The 16,615-nt window shown below is 37.8% G+C and overlaps 1 protein-coding gene across 7 annotated transcripts in view; it reads right to left on the reverse strand.

The window, feature by feature from the left end:
* Positions 1-6,445: 6,445 nt before the first annotated feature.
* The window catches only part of LOC308701185 (transcription factor COE3), a 115,947-nt gene continuing 105,777 nt past the window's right edge, over positions 6,446-16,615 (reverse strand). For 3 of the 7 annotated variants that reach the window (XM_081383334.1, XM_081383332.1, XM_081383333.1), the window contains 5 exons: positions 15,450-15,515; positions 14,288-14,462; positions 11,139-11,321; positions 8,748-8,837; positions 6,446-7,536 (listed from right to left, as the gene is read on the reverse strand). In XM_081383334.1, coding sequence (XP_081239460.1) covers positions 7,505-7,536; positions 8,748-8,837; positions 11,139-11,321; positions 14,288-14,462; positions 15,450-15,515 — 546 coding nt within the window. In that variant the 3' untranslated portion in view covers positions 6,446-7,504. The remainder of the gene's footprint in view (positions 7,537-8,747; positions 8,838-11,138; positions 11,322-14,287; positions 14,463-15,449; positions 15,516-16,615) is intronic. The other 4 variants (XM_081383338.1, XM_081383336.1, XM_081383335.1 and 1 more) reach the window with 2 other exon arrangements.

The following is a 16,615-nucleotide window of genomic DNA, read 5'->3' on the forward strand; positions in this document are numbered from 1 at the left end:
ACATTAATGCAACCAAATTAACAACATGAAATGTACTTCAATGTACATAAAAATAAAGGAATTGTTTCTACTTAAAATATAATTGGATGAGATGACCATTTTTATATACACAATATTCTTATTTTAGTATTATTTATATACTATTTGAATTTTGTTTTAACTTTTTATATTATTTTTGTATTTTCAGTTTTATTTTTTAATTTTAGTTTGTTTTGTTAAATGCTTTGGTCTATTATGCTTTATAGTAAATATAGTAATACTTAAGTAATTTTAGTACTTCAACTTAAACATAATGATTTCATTTAGTTGCCAAAGCTACATTTTTTATTTTTTTTATTTTTTTTAATTTTAAGCTTTTCATCTAATATTTATATTTTATTTTCATTTCAGCTTTATTTCATTTATAAAATATGGTTTTAGTTAACTATAAAAATACTGGTACAAAAAACCCTAATTTTAATAAAATCTCGTTAAATTTTGTTGTTAAATTTAAGAAAATTATTCTATGAAGTAATGTGTATTTGTTTTTTCACTGGGCGTTTGCAACAAAAAGTGCATGTTTACAACTTATGAAGACACATATTAAAATATATATTTACTGTATAAATAATTAGTTTGTGCTCCAGATGTCTGCAGCGATTGTTACTGCTCTCAGATAATGGTTTATGATGATCCTGCATATTTTTGTTCTTCAGGGGTTGGCGTTATTGGGAAGCACTCACTCTCTGCCTCCATTTCCTGTCCCGTTTAATCGCTTCCAGGTGAGAGGTGTTCCTCCGACCTCTTCTGGGAATGCTTATTAAAACTGTTTTCCTATTGATATCGTGGGTTTGATATTTACCAGATTTGACAAAGTAAAGATCTCATGTTTGGCATAATATTACAAGAGAAACATAAGTGAATTATTTGGCCTGCACGGCTGGAAATATAACACTGTTAAAGCGCAGGCTTGAAACTCAATCCTCGGTCCCACACCACATTTGGTTTTCATTCTTTTTCTTGAAAATTTAACAATAGCACCCAGGGATTAAGTCATGAGGCAGGTCGCAGCCAAACCAAACATCCTGCCTCCTACAGAATAATGAAGACAGATGAAAAAAGGAAACAGGTGTAAAGTGTACTTTTTTCCCCTTTGTTTTCTCAAGGAGGCGTTTTACGCCGAGGTTGTCTTCGAACGAACGAAGGCCGTCGAAAAAAGAAAAAAAGCGAATACCAAAACAAAACAAGGGATGTTATTCTTCTTTCAACACAAGCAGGGTTCCCGGGACGCAAGCTCTCTGGGATGTTGGAGGAGTGATGGGGCTTTCTCCGGCTCGCCTCTTAGCCGCTAGGATCGAGTTTCCCGCCAAGGGGGGTGTGACAGCGCTTCTTCCCCAGCAGAGCAACCGCATCCAGCGACACTTCGTCTAGGTGACCCGGTCACACTCTCCACACGGCCCTCTCGCTTCAGGGCCACACAAGGTCCGATTGGCAACGGAAATGATAATATTTCTTCAGCTGAATACAGCGAGCGGTTTCAGAACGGAGAGATCGTGGTGAGAGAATGAGGTGTGGTTTTAGGCAGAGGTGATGACAGGAAGGAGGGACTAACTGGGAAGAAACGGCGCTGCGGTCACACGCAGTTATAAGCCTCCTAATTAAAGTGAGATTTTCTCCTCTATAATGGCAAACTGATTTGGTTTGAACAGTTATTCTGACAGGTGATTTTTGCAGAAACCTCGGCTGTGAAAGACATGCATCTTTAAAGCAGTATTCATCGAGAGCCATCCGGTAACACTTGTCATACTCAATGACAGGTGGAGGAAGAGCAAGTAACAAGTGTTCAGCAATGCACGTCTCACTTTATAAGCAAACGCACATCAACTGAATCAAACCACGTCAATTCCTCTTACGTTAGATCACCGCGTGACCCGTGGATGTCAGCGTGAGATCTTTCCCATTCTCGTATGGAATTCTCTTTGCTAGTAGCCCTAACAAACATTTAAACGTATCTCACGATCAAAACCGAGATTGGCTTTGACAAGAATGATGGATCACTTTTCAATAACTCACACCTGCAGAGGCCATTTGCTTGTGCCACGCTGTAACACAATCGTCAAATCCGGGAGGGAACCGCAACCAACAGCGGGAGATACTCCTAAATAGGTTCTCCTTCAGACGAGGGCCGACCATAGCGCAACACATGGTTTTGATGGGCCGATGCGATCTTTCCAGAGCTCCTTCAGCGATCGTGGCTTCCCTGGCTGGAGGTGAACTTTTGCACGGGTGATTTATGCACCTTGTGAACTGTGCAGAGTTGGTGGAGGGATCCTATGTCATCATAGGCTGAGGCCTCATGCACTTCCTGTTTAAGATGACTTACAGTTCCCTGTCAGTCCTCTGGGCCTGTTTTACTGCTGCCCAACCCCTCGCAAAAGCAACGGCGGGCCTGCACTGTCACTATGACATCATCAGGACACAGGAAGCACGGCCATTCCTTGCTTGTCAGGGTGGCTGATACGCAGATGGGCCATACTTGAGGAGTGACATCATGGCATTGAGTTCTCTGACTCACCCAAACACCTGGAAAGGAAGTCTTTGAGAACTATTTCTTGTATTATTTGTACATAAAGGCACATTAGGGAACAACATATAAAATATAAAAATGAAAAAGTTACATTATCAGTCAAATGTTTTCTCACACACACTCATTTGTATTTCTAGTTCTTAACTGAATACATTATTTTGTTGAACAATGACTTTTTTTGAGCGAGCTATTCTTTTAGGGTAATGAGAAACAAATACAAACCAGTGTCTCTCACTCACTTACCACAAATTCTTTACTTGTTTTCATATTCAACTAAATCCACATTTTTCTTCTGAAATATCCATCAAACAAGAATATGAAACTGGAGTCTTGCCCTAAAACTGTCAGGTGTGGCTGGTGGTTTCAAGCTTTGACAAACCAGCTCTAAATGTTCCCCCTTAATGCCTGGTACACATTGTACGATTTTGGGCTGTCCCAGACAAAATTTGACCAATCTTAGCGATTTTTTCTGTGGTTGTGGCTCCAAAAAGTTGGTCCTACCTCATACATTGAGAGAAATTCAAAGATGGCTGTTGTCACGACCTTGCGACCAAAGAGAGCCAGCGATAATTTTCTGACAGTTTCAGAAAGCATGATAATCTCAAGTGTGTTTGCTGCTATGACCTACGTCTACTGACTAGCCAATACAAATACAACATAAAATGGCGTATTGATCAACGCGACACTGCGCCAAAACTTACTTCCTTCAAGCTCCATTTGCAAAATTGGCTTGCCAAGTTGGCCTCTTTTCCCTAGCCAAGAGCGTGTCCATATTCTCCTCTTTCGCTTCTTTTTTTTAGCGCACATTAAAAAACACAATTGCCAAAGTGCGATTCATTTTGCTCTATTTGTTTACCACTAGCGCATGCTGATTACCCTTTATTCTTCAATTCTAACTTGCGTCGTAGCCTATGATTCAATAGGTTTCATCATTGTACAGTCATACATGTCGTTCCCAAGTTTATTACATCCATGTCGTACAGTGTGATTTGTAATGATCTTATTGGATTGCCGAAATGCATTACACAAGATGTCTGTCATTTGGCTGCACCAGTCATTTCTTTGTGGAGCACGGAACTGTTATCGTAAGGCTGACGTATGGATGGCAGTGAAACACAAAACTCTCCATGGGAAAACTCAGACACTGATAGCAGCCTTGCATCTTTGAGGAACGACATTCTCCCACTCACAAACAGACAAGTGGATATTCATTGAGCAACAATAGCAGGGTCATGGTGGTGCTGGAGACGTGCTCATTCAGGGTTGCAGAGTTTGGTCTCGGCAACATGGACTGGGAGATAGACGGAGCTCTGATACTCCCACACGTTCTGGAGATACCAGGCAGATTTCCTGTTTATGAGCTAAAGCTTTGATACAAGCTCTGCTGCCCAATGGCATCAAAGGCTGTGAGGACCCAGAAGATAAAGATACAAGACTTCAGATGTCCGGCTGCTGACTCTTCACTGTAGATGAGCAAAAACACACGTTGGTGCAGTTACACTGAGCATGCTCACATTAACATGACGGTTTTCCCTTGTACACATGCATTGAAGCCACCAAAATACATGTAAATGTGTACAATTGTTTTATTTTTTTTTCTTATTTCATTGTAAGCATAAACCTTTACATTCAGTTGGATTTATACTTAAAAACACTGCCAAATGAATCTTTTTTTGCACTGTGTACTCTCTTCTACTTTTCCTTTAAACTTCTGCTCTGAGATATATAGTGGATAGCTAGTAAGACTGACTTTAGGTGTAGACAGACATGCTGTAAACTAGCCAGTGTCGACTGTGCAATTTGTGAGACTGTCAAACTCTAGGGGTAATCAAAAGGCCACCAGCTTCATGTCTCAGATATTTCCTTGACATGAGCACAAATCACGTTCTGAATATCTCCCTCATTCTGTCCTATCCAAGCAGAGAGCTCAGTAAAATTACTGCGCTGGAGTGATTTCAGGAATGATTGATTCTGATCTGCATGGGTCAATGTGTCTTTATGCAGGTTCAGCGCGTTGGGTTTGAGGGCCAAAACTCTTGGAAAAAAAATTGAATGTGGTCTTTGGATAAGGTTTCAAAAATATATCCCATCAACTGAGCAGTGCTGGCAGGCGGAGCAGACCAAAAGGTTGAAACCTTGGAAGGATGAGCCTCGCTGTGAAGTTTGGAGCGGAGCTGGAGATTTCTGGCCTGAGATGGTCCACCCCATGCTGAGAAGCACAGCATAAAAAGTGACTTTTATAACTCGATGGACTGTTGATGTTTTAAAACATTGTGAAAGTGAAAAAGAGGCTGTGCTTTTCACGTTAGAAAGACGCTTAACAAAATGCTTTCAAGCCAAATGTAATCTTTATTTTTCTGTTTCTGTACAAAAAGCACGGGATCACAGGGAAAAAAAATCTGAAAAAAAACATGCATTTATTTACAGCATGGTCAGAGAGAAAAAAGGAAAGTAGAATACATCTCCCTATCTGAATTCTAAAGACATTAATTAAACATTGTGCTTTGATATATTTTGATATAATATTTCATATTTCACAAAGATGCAGTACCTTTCTTCATTTCACTTTGAGTTCAACATTTCCAAAGAAAACAGGGTTTGAGAAAGAAGGCAGAAGCCAGCTCTCTACATCTATGACAAAAAACCTTTCACAAGCTATTAGGAAACTCAATGCATGGGTGAAATGGATGGACGTGTGTGTGTGTGTTTGACTGTGTCCAGCCAAGCTGGATCTCTGAGATGTTTTCATGTGAACTTTGAGATTGAATTCAGCTGTTGTAGTATAATAGGGCACTGTCAAATTGTATTTTCTTTACCCCATTTATGTCTAAACCCCAAAAGGACGAATATGAAGTAATTAGGTCACCTGTGAAATTAAAAGAGGCCTTCAGAAACCACTATTTCTTTCACATATCATCTTTGCAAACACACATCTTCACATACTTTAAGAAAATAGGAAAAAACCATGACTGGAATATTAACATTTTACGTCGTTTTCAAGTGCTCACAGTTAGTGATATTTGGTCGTGTCCAACCAAAGAAACCACCTTCGTGAAGATGACAACCTGCAGTATGTTGATCACCTATGTCATATTTCCTCAATGATTTTCCACATTTTCTCTACTGAGACTTTTGACATTTTTAATGCATCATATCACAGACTTTTTGATTTGGAATGTTGGAGCACATCCTATTTTAAGGCATCATTATATCTCCTTCCAATATTTAATTTCACAGCTCATCCACTGAAATGTGGATAGCGATTTGCATTTAAATACAGATTGCATAACTTGTGCATGTGTGCGCAACAACAGTAACAATATCACTAGCCACACTGACCTCACTGAATGGTTCCACGTCAAAATGTGCTCCGTTTCAACAGGTTTAGGCTTCTCTGATACTGTCCGTTTCTGGACATGTGATACAAAAATCATGTGGCACATTAGATATGACAGCATAGAAATGTTGACATTTCACCAGTCGACGAAGTGTGGCGAAACAACGAATATCTAATGTAAAATAAACCTCAAGAAGGACAGAGAAGTATTATGGAAACATTTTAGAAACATCAACAAAATCACATGATGAACGATTTCAGCTATAATGACCAAAGCAAAGAGTAATCCCCAAAAAAATCATCTGAAAACATACTGGTGCATATTTGTATAAGGTTTTCTCTTTTTTTGTTCTTTTTTATTATCATTATTATTTTCTTCTGCTTGCTAAGTGCCCCAACAAAAATAGTGCATTAGGAAATAACTATGATCATACACGTTTCACAAGAACACACAAGACAAGAGGAGGAACAAGAACACAAATGCTTTTAGCAAAAAGAAAACATTAAATATACGATTGAAAAAATGTTTTGTCCATTTGTTGTTGTTTTTTTTTTTTTTTTTTTTTTTTTTTTTACAAAAGTGGTGAAGTTTTACACCCTGCTTTAAAAAAAAACAGGTGTCCTGGTCATGTCCAGACCTCTTTTTTTTTGTCATTGTTGTTTTTGTTTTTACAAAAAAAGTGTAATCCCTTTTATTTTTCACTCTTTTTACAATATCTAAAAGGTATTAAGACATCAAATGTGTTGACAGATATTTGATACTATTATTCAGGCCTAACTCACCAAAGAAATCCCGAAACGAACTTTATAAATACATACAAAAAAGCACAATAAGAAGTTCAACAATAAGTCTGGTACCTAAATGTGATTAAAACTGCAGAAAGCATTCCTGGCTTAAATCTACCTATCCACACACCTGGAACTACACTGGAACTACAGAAACAGTATGAGGAAAAACGGCTGACATCCATCATCCTGATCATTGCTAAACATCACGGTTTTCAGTCTGGGATCATTTCGTCTTTGTGCACCACTCTGATGATTTAAAACAAAAGCGGAAGGGAATAAAATCAGCTTGATGTTAAAAACCAGAGACATTGCATTTTGTAAATAGGAACGACTGGCGTTTTGAGCTGTGGCAGTCCCATCTGGATGAGTGGCGTCTCTCTTCTCACAGTGGAAACAGGACAGACATACAATATGAAACGAACAGAGAGGAACCAGTCTATAGACAACATCAGCCATGCAAAGAAGCCCCTACGGTCGTGGACATATCAAAACCTCGGCTTCTCGTTCACATTGCGATATTATCCAGCTTTTATTGTCCTGCTCGAAATGCCACCCGGTACGGCGTTCTCAGAGTCTCCAAGGATGAAGTCTTAGAGGGGCGAAACAAACACATCTATTGACATTTCAGGACATGGGACATTTTCATATATATATATATATTTTTTTTTTTTAGTGATCCAGGTGTAGATGTTCTTTTCGGGCAGCTCCTCGTAGGACTGGTGATGTTCAATAAGGGAGTGGCAGACAGATTTGGTGAGCCAGTGAGTTTGTTGTGGGCTCAATGAAGCCTTAGAGGAAGATCAGGTTCCTCTTCACATGGGAGGGACAATCAGACCCGCCATAGCTGGAAGAGAACAACAAGAGGTTAGTCGACAAAAATAGAGACGGTTCAAATAACAAGTATTATATACTTGACTCGGATATACACGGCAAAAAAAAAAATGATTCTCTTACACTTGTTTTTAAGTACAAACATCCAAACATTGTTAAATCAAGATAGATTTGACTTAGGATATTAATGCCCAGTTTCACAGACAAGGCTTAAGCTAGTCCCAGACTAAAATGCGTGTTTGAGCCGCCTTAACTGAAAACAACTTGCATTGACAGATCTTAAAATGTCAGTGCCATTGTTTTGTCTCAGGATGCACACCAGTAATTGTTTTTTCTGAGGCACGTTTATAAAATATAATTAAATGCCCTAATTTAACTAACACCTAGTCCTGGCTTAGTATAAGTCCTGTCTGTGAAACCAGGCCTAAGTCTTTTTTTCTGAAAAATGTATCAAAATTAAGCGAGTTTATGTTTAAAACAAGAACAATGATCTGCCAATGGGGTCAGAAAAAAAATTAAGTTGAATTTTTCTGACCCCATTCATTGGCAGATATTTATTATTATTTTAATTGTTGTCAATTTTTAAGAAAGCAAGACTTAAAATCACAAGTCATTTTTCTTCCCAAGAAAAAGTATCTTGATTTAAGAATGTTTAGATATTTGTAATGGGACAGAAAATCATTAGTTATAATTATTTTTTTATTTTATTTTTTGCAGTGTATGACCTGTTTGAACCATAAAATTATGGTTATTATGGGTCAATAGTGCAGCTCATTCCACAGCCAGTCTGGAGTGTGTAATACTTTTAGCTAACATTTCTACAGTTTAACAGTTTAAAGTTAAGAGTTTCCTTAGTACAAACTGATCTGCAGTCATATTGTAACATTTTGAGAATATAAGAAAGTTTTTGGCCTCATAACATGCAAGTAACATGAGAAGTGATCTTTTATGAATAAGTTATTGACTCCATGCAACTCTGAAGAAATTTGGATACTATTTTACACTAATTTGCCCCAAAAGACATCTTGACCACCTGCATGATAAACTAAAACATCATTTATTTATTTTTTTGCTGTAAATGCAACCAATCTAAGTAAAAAGTAGAAAGTTATGGATCAACTTTGTCCTCAAAAATTGAGTGCCATTTTTATGTTGTTGACACATTCTAGAGGAGGGTCTTGTTTCCTGATTGGCTCAGAGTCAGGAGAGGGGTGGGGTGCTCACCCTGTAGGCTGCTCCCATTGGTGCTGGTGCAGGTGGGGGGCGGGGAGGTCTGTGGCCGGACGACAGGCGCGAAGGCGCTCTTCTGTTTGACTGCAGAGATCATATGGACAGGAGAGAATGAGAAAGGGCCCGCAGACAGAGAGATGGAAGTAGGGATGCATGAAGAGGAGGAGGAAGAGGAGGCATGGTGCTCCAAAAGAGGACTGGAGGGGGTGACTGAAACAGACACACACACAGAGACACACACACACCCGCACACACAAAGATGAGATTTATGAGGTGGGTCATGCCGATTGTTAGAGGGTTAATTGAAGGGGAGGGGCTATGGCAGAGTGAGGTATTATGGGAATGAAACCGTGTGCTACACCTGCATTGCAAAGTTGATCCATAACTTAGAACTCTTGAAGAGTATTTATGTCAATGTAGTCCACATTTGACTGCCAAACCACACTTTTGCAGAAGCATCAACATGAGAGCTGCTTTCTTTTATTGACACACGTATACGTAAAGCATTCCAATAGACGGTATTATCAGGACATCTAATATGCGGTCATCTGCATGCTTTGAGAGAAAGACAGGTAATAAAAGCCAATGGTCTTGGCGCTGAGTCTTGAGCAGAAAGCTTGAGCTTTCTCACCAAACTGGAGTAAAACCCACAATGAATTTCCTTCAATGAAATTCCAATTGAAAACCCCTGCCAACTTGTTTCCCATTTTTATAATGAATGGAAAGCAAACCTGCCCCGAAACAGCTTTGTGCAAAGCTCGGCCTGCCAAACAAGTGCCAATCACACAAAATACAGCTGCTATATATCGAATATATGAACAGTCTTCAGTATATAAACCTCATTTGTAATTGTCAGGCCCCCAGCATTGTGATCCCCCCCACCCCCACCCCCACCCCCACCCAAAAAAAATATAGCAGCAGCAGACGTATTTACATGAAAGTGCAGACAGAAAGCTCACTATCCTGACCGCAGCGAGAAAGCGAGCGTGTGACGGAGTGAGTGAGAGGCATGGAGGAGTCGTTAATGTGTTAGACATGAAAGGAGATGAAAAAATATGAGTGTTCGTGGAGTTAGTTCGGATGGAGACTTTCACAGTGCATGGAACAGCAGACAGACAATAACCTTTCCCTCACAGAACACGCAGACAAACAAACAACCTTAGCATTTCAGATTAGAATTAAGACGCTGGCTGAGTTGTGACCAAACATGCCTGTTGTGATATCCAAAATCACAAACTTTTTTTTAGACAACCATTCAGAATCCTAAACATAAACTGATGAGTTAACAACAACCCTGCTGAAACAATTAGTACAGTATCTAACATATCCTGGCTGGTTTGTAGCTGATGAGTCAGTCTACACTCTTAAAAAAACAAAGGTTCTTTATTGGTATTGATGGTTCCATGTAGATCATCCATGGAATATCCATTACACAAAAGTTTCTTTATAGTGGAAAAAGGTTCTTCAGATTATTAAAATGTTCTTCAGACTAAAGACTGCGATCAAAACTAAAACTAAACTTCTTCATTGCAAGAATTCAAACTCCTGAAATGTATTTTCTCTTATTGCTAATACCTTCAAAATACATCATTCAAATCTTTTCAAGTTTCCCAATTAAACCATTCCAGCACAAAAGTGCACTTCTTTGTTTTTAACCCGGCCTTAAATACCCGTAAAAAAAAAGTGAGCCGTGGTTGGTTGCTTTTCAGTCAAATTAGGGTGGTTTGACCACTGCATATGGTGAATACAGTGCATATCGCTGAATTAAATTTAATGCCATTTCCAAAATTTATATTTGTTCTCAGGTATACAAACCACATACATACATTCCTTTTCAATGTCAAGCACTTTTTAACCAAACAAGATGATTTTCCAGGTATTGCAGGCCTTAAATTTCTAAAAGCTAAATTCAAACACATCAAGGACCTTGTGCGAACCCTGTATAAAGTTTTAATAATCATTGCCATATAATAGGGAAGTCCACACCACAGCTATAACGATAATGACACAGAGGAACAATATTATTGGAATCATTTTCAGAATGTTTTTTTCAAGCTGATGAATGATTAAAAACAGCCAATTGACTGCGAATTGGACTCGCTATTAAACAGAATGTTGATCATTTTAGTTATGATTATAGGTGTGAACGGGTCTTAAGAAAAGAACTGTCTACTCAAAGGTTCTTTCGGAACCCAGAATGGGTTGGAACACAAAATTGTGCACACAAACCCCCTTTTGGAACCTTTATTTTTAAGAGTGTAGCCTAGCCTAGTGAGACTAACTGAAAGTGAAAAGTCTTGCTGGTTAAACTAGTTAAGAAGCCCAATACACTGGTCTTTTAAGCAGGAATTCCAGGATCTGTTAGCTGACCAACAGGACACTCACTTGCGTAAGGAGAGTTGGCGGCGGATCCGTTGAGGAAGCTCGGGGATCCAGGGACGCCCAAGTTGGTCATTCCAGCTCCGTATCCGTTCATGGTGGAGGTGATGGTGTTGTAGTTGGCCTGCTGAGGTGTGGAGGTCGGCACGTACCCGCGTGGAGACACGCTGTTTGAGTTACGAGAGTAACCTGGAATGTAAGACACAGCGACAGGTTAAGGAGGACACTCTTCAAATATGAACCATGTCAGCCCTGGGATTTATTCTGAGTTTGCTAATTAAGACGCTTGATGTGATTTGTAGATGTTGCAGTTGGACTAATGTGTGTCTGTGACATGTTGGGTTTGTGTTTCTGGTGGGTGGAAAACATTGGTAAGTATGAGAACATTTACCAACAAGATATCCTACCGCTGTTGAGAAAGCTCTCAGTACAGTCAAACAAAACTTTGTCTATGTTCCCATAAGCAGCAGTGTTTGGGTGTTTTGGCGGATGGTAAGAGACAGGAGCAGAGCCATATTGAGAGACATGGAGATCACCGAGACTTGAGAGCTTTTTTAGACAGCAAGTAAAAACCCTAGTAACCACCTAGGATGAGGAAGCGGAGGAGTTCAAATATGAATGATTAAAAAAATGAAATGAATAAAATTACGTGATATGGTAGAGAGTGGACTGCTTTCCGCCCAAGCCCCCCATCTCCCCCCTCCCTCCCCTCCCCTCCCCTCCCATGGTTGATTATGATTTCACTTTTCTAACAAGTTTGTGTAATTTATTCCTGTAACAGCGAAGATAAATTTTCAGCATCATCACTCCAGTCTTCAGTGTCACATGATCCTTCAGAAATCATTCTAATATGCTGATTTGATGCTGAATTTTTAAAAACTGGTTGTGCTGCTTAATATTTTTGAGAAACCGTGATACGTTTTTTTCAGGATTCTTTGATGAATAGAAAGTTAAGAACAGCATTCATTTAAAATATAATATTTTTGTAACATTGCAAATGTCTTTACTGTCACTTCACTTTGATCAATAATATTCTTTTTCTTTTTACTGACCCTAAATTTGGAATGAATTTCAATTCAATTTACTAAATTAATACATGATTAACTAACTGTATTTTTCTATGTACATTTCTGAAATGCACTTTCTGTAAAGCTGCTTTGAAACAATATGTATTGTGAAAAGCGCCATACAAATAAATTTGAATTCAATTGAATTTAGTAAGAAAAGCAAATTTATAGTTTTAAACTGGAAAACAAGTAATAAATTCAGAAAATCGTGAAAACAGATCCACAGCCCTTTAAGATGTTGTAGTCACATGAGCGGCAACATAACTGCATCACAAGATACAAATATCATTCGTTAGCAGAGAGCCAATGTTCGTTAATCTAAAAACTTCCCTAAATAAACTGTTACCTACGTGGGTTGATAAGCCGCATGAAAGAGGTGGTGTATTCTGTAAATCAGTTTGCAACTTAATTAGAACTTGAAACAATAATTAGTTTGATGGATGAACGAGAAAAAGCAGCAGGCTAACCGAATTAAATCCTGCTGAAGTTTCATACTGCATACGAGCATGAAGTATGAAATGCAATATTTTTATAATGGCTAACGGCCCTTTCCCATGACCTCATGGATTCCTGTAGGTGTTCCTTTCCTGCGTGAATGAGGAAAACAGACGAGAGGAGAACGGGATGAGTGCTAGCAGGAGGGAAAGCAGAGAGTGTCAAGGGAGAGAGAGTGCTTCTGTCTTCCTGTGTGTGTCTCTCTCTCTCTCTCTCTCTCTCTCTCTGATATAAGGAGAGTGATCTGTTCATCTCACATCCATTCCCACTTCCTGTCTGTGAGTGTCAGAGCTGGTGGGTGAAGAGAAACATGGCTCGGCGCTGCGATATTGAAAACACTTGTGCATGGAAATGCTCCCACACAGGGCATGAGATGCACGCATGCAAGTCCAAAAAAACTGCAGTTCTGTTTATTGACACTAGTAGTGCAGAAATGACATAATTCAGATGTTTTAAACAACTTCTTAGAGATTTTAGTGGCTTTTTAACCAATCATGTAAACATTTTATCCATTTATGTGGAATCAAACTCATGATCTTGATGTTCACACCATGCTTTAACAGTCAGCTAATATTATAAAATGATTACAGTTTAAAAGAACTGTGAATGTATTTTAAAATGTAATTTTCATGTGATATCAAAGCTGAATCTTCAGTGTCACACGATCCTTCAGAAATCATTCTAATATGCTGATTTGATGCTCGAGAAACACATCATGCTTTATGACGTTGCTTTATGAACGCTAAGTGTTTGCCATCTCTCAGAATTGTAAAGCAGTAATTGCTACTTGCTCATAATCTTGGTTTTAATACACAGACATACCCAAGTGCATGCATGCTGTGCTCATATACTGCGTTTGCATTTGCAAATAACGTGTTTGATTCTTGTAGCGCTGTCATTCTGAGTCTCTCGGCTCGTTCACAGCCTGTGGCTCACACTTCTCTCAGGAGTGACATGGAATGTGCACACACACACACACACACACACACACACACACAGACTCACTCTGATGAACGTGACGTTTCTATGGGCAGGTGAGTGTGAGTGGCAGTTTTGAGTGCTGTGGGTGACAGGCCTGCCAAAACACAGCCATGTGATCGTCACGTGCAGTGCTGCTGGTCCGGGGCTGTGTTTGGGTGTGAAGCTCACCAAAAGACAGATGAACAGATCCAGACACGGACTGACAGACTGTGTGACTGACTTTAAGTGTTGAGTTTGTCAAGTTGCTTTGAGTTTTGTGAAATCATGAAATCATGTTTCAATCAGAGCCAGTCAAACACTTTGTACGGCTGTCAACGCAACACATTAGACAAATTCATTCAAAAGAAAATAGTGCGATAAAAATATTAACACAATTAAGCATGCCCCTTGAACTGTGTGTAAATTAAGTACGACCTTCAGTCGAGTCTTGATTGTAAAATTGTTAGCTGTGGGCTTCATGTTCAATGATATGGAAATTAAACAAACGATATACTGACTTCTAAATACTAATGTATGCAGTAAATCTGAGTAGACTGACAGCCGCACATACAAGTTTTTAAAGTGCATGTGTGATTTGGGACTTAAATACTGCATGTCAACACACACACTGACCTTGGTCTCCCTGTGAGGCCTCAGAGATGTTGACGGCGAGCTGGCTGCTGAAAGAGTTAACTCCCATCATGCCTGAGTGAGCGCTGGAGCCTGTCAGAGAGGGCAACTGGTTATGGCTCCGCGGCACGCTGTACAGCGCCTCCGTCAGGTCTGCAGCGCGCTTTAAAATGATCTCCTGACCAATACAGAGAACAGAGAGAGAGAGAGAGAGAGAGAGAGAGAGAGAGAGAGAGAGAGAGAGAGAGAGAAAGGGTTGAAATGGGTTTCAAGATATTAAATTAAATGGTGGCTGTTAATGTTATATTAATGTTATATTAATATTAATGAAAAAAAAATTATTATTATTATTATTATTATTATTAATTAAATAATATTTTAGAATGATAAATAGATTAACAATATTTTTTTATAATTATTTTTTTTAAACTATAATAATTATAAAATTATAATTAATTTAGCTTACCGAAATTTAAAGTTATATAAATATTTATATATACATAAATAATATGTTTATTAATTATATATACATAAAATTTGTGTTATATTGGTAACACTTTATGTTATACTATATTTCACATCAAATGTTATTAGAAATAATTCTATATAAATACACATTATATTAATTATTCTTAATAATAATAATATTAATAAATATGTCTTAAATATAACTATAAAAATTACAAAATATTTAAATAGTATTAATTATTTAAAGAATATTACATTTTTCATAAAAATATATAATAATATAATGTGTTTTTAATAGAATTATTTATAGTAATCCTATATAAAAACACAAATTAATTATTCTTTTTATATATATATATATATATATATATATATGAAGAGTTCAGAAAAGTGCCATCTGAAATTTTCTTCTAGAATGATCATTTTTATCAAGCTCGTATATTTAAGTTCAGTAATTCCACTTAAATGACAATTAATAGGTAATTTTCATTGACATTTAAGTGGAATTGCTGAACTTGTATATACAAGCTTGATAAAAATGATCATTCTAGTAGAAAATTTCAGATGGCACTTAGAGGCTTTTGCATCTGAACTCTTCATATATATATATATATAAAGTACTGATTATTTACACTCACACAAGATATAAATCAGCTAACTCCATATAAAATCATGGACTTTCTTGTGATTTTCATACCTGATTGTTATGAGGCATCCCATACAGCGCCTCCACCAGGTCTGCGGCTCTCTTCAGCAGTACCTCCTAATAACACACACAAACACACAGAGTTTACACACTGGAAATCAGCACTGTTTGCATCTCAAAACATAAACAATACCGCACAGCAAAAATGAGCACCATAAAAAAAGTATAATTATATAAAATAAATAAATCATGTTCTTTATGTTTCAAGTTTTCCTAAAGTTATTTACTATATATATATATATATATATATATATATATATATATATATATATATATATATATATATATATATATATATATATAAGCAAGCCATGCTCAAAAAGAGAAACAAAACACGTGATGAGGCGGACAGAAAAAGAAGCTGTCGGAATCTCATTTACACCAACCTGTCACACAAACACACACACATACACGTACACACAAATACACACACTCAACCTGTGCCAAATCACACAAGCAGCGATCCAGGGCTGCGATCCTTTCAGACTACACATATGCTCCACTGTCATTCTTCACACGGCGTGTGTGACTGTGTGTGTTTGTGCGTGTTATCCTGTAGTGTTCCTGTGTAAGTCACACGTTTCCACTGGCCCACAGACTCCATTCTGGTCTCACTAAGAGAACCGAAACCAAGAGAGGACATGAGCACTTTACAACGGCTTCTGCTCCATCTGGACTTCATTAACTTCTATACATTTTCTCTCCTACATGTTGTCTTCACCCCCAGTGCTCCTCCTTTCCACTTCACTGGTGGAAACATCAAATCACTTTTGAACAACACATTGGTTTTATCTATTTACCTTGTCACAATAAGTTCTGTCATTTCTAATTGATATTAGTTTCCATGAGCTCAGCAGTATATGAAGAGTTCAGATGCAAAAGCCTCTAAGTGCCATCTGAAATTTTCTTCTAGAATAATCATTTTGATCAAGCTCGTATATTTAAGTTCAGCAATTTCATTTAAATGGCAATGAAAATGACCTATGAATTGTCATTTAAGTGAAATTACTGAACTTAATATACGAGCTTGATAAAAATGATCATTCTAGAAGAAAATTTCAGATGGCACTTAGAGGCTTTTGCATCTGAACTCTTATTATGTTATTGTACAAAAAAAAATAGTATATATATATATATAACCTTTTCTATAGAATACT

Source organism: Scardinius erythrophthalmus (genome assembly GCF_964197995.2).
Source record: "Scardinius erythrophthalmus genome assembly, chromosome: 13".
Taxonomy (NCBI): Eukaryota; Metazoa; Chordata; class Actinopteri; order Cypriniformes; family Leuciscidae; genus Scardinius; species Scardinius erythrophthalmus.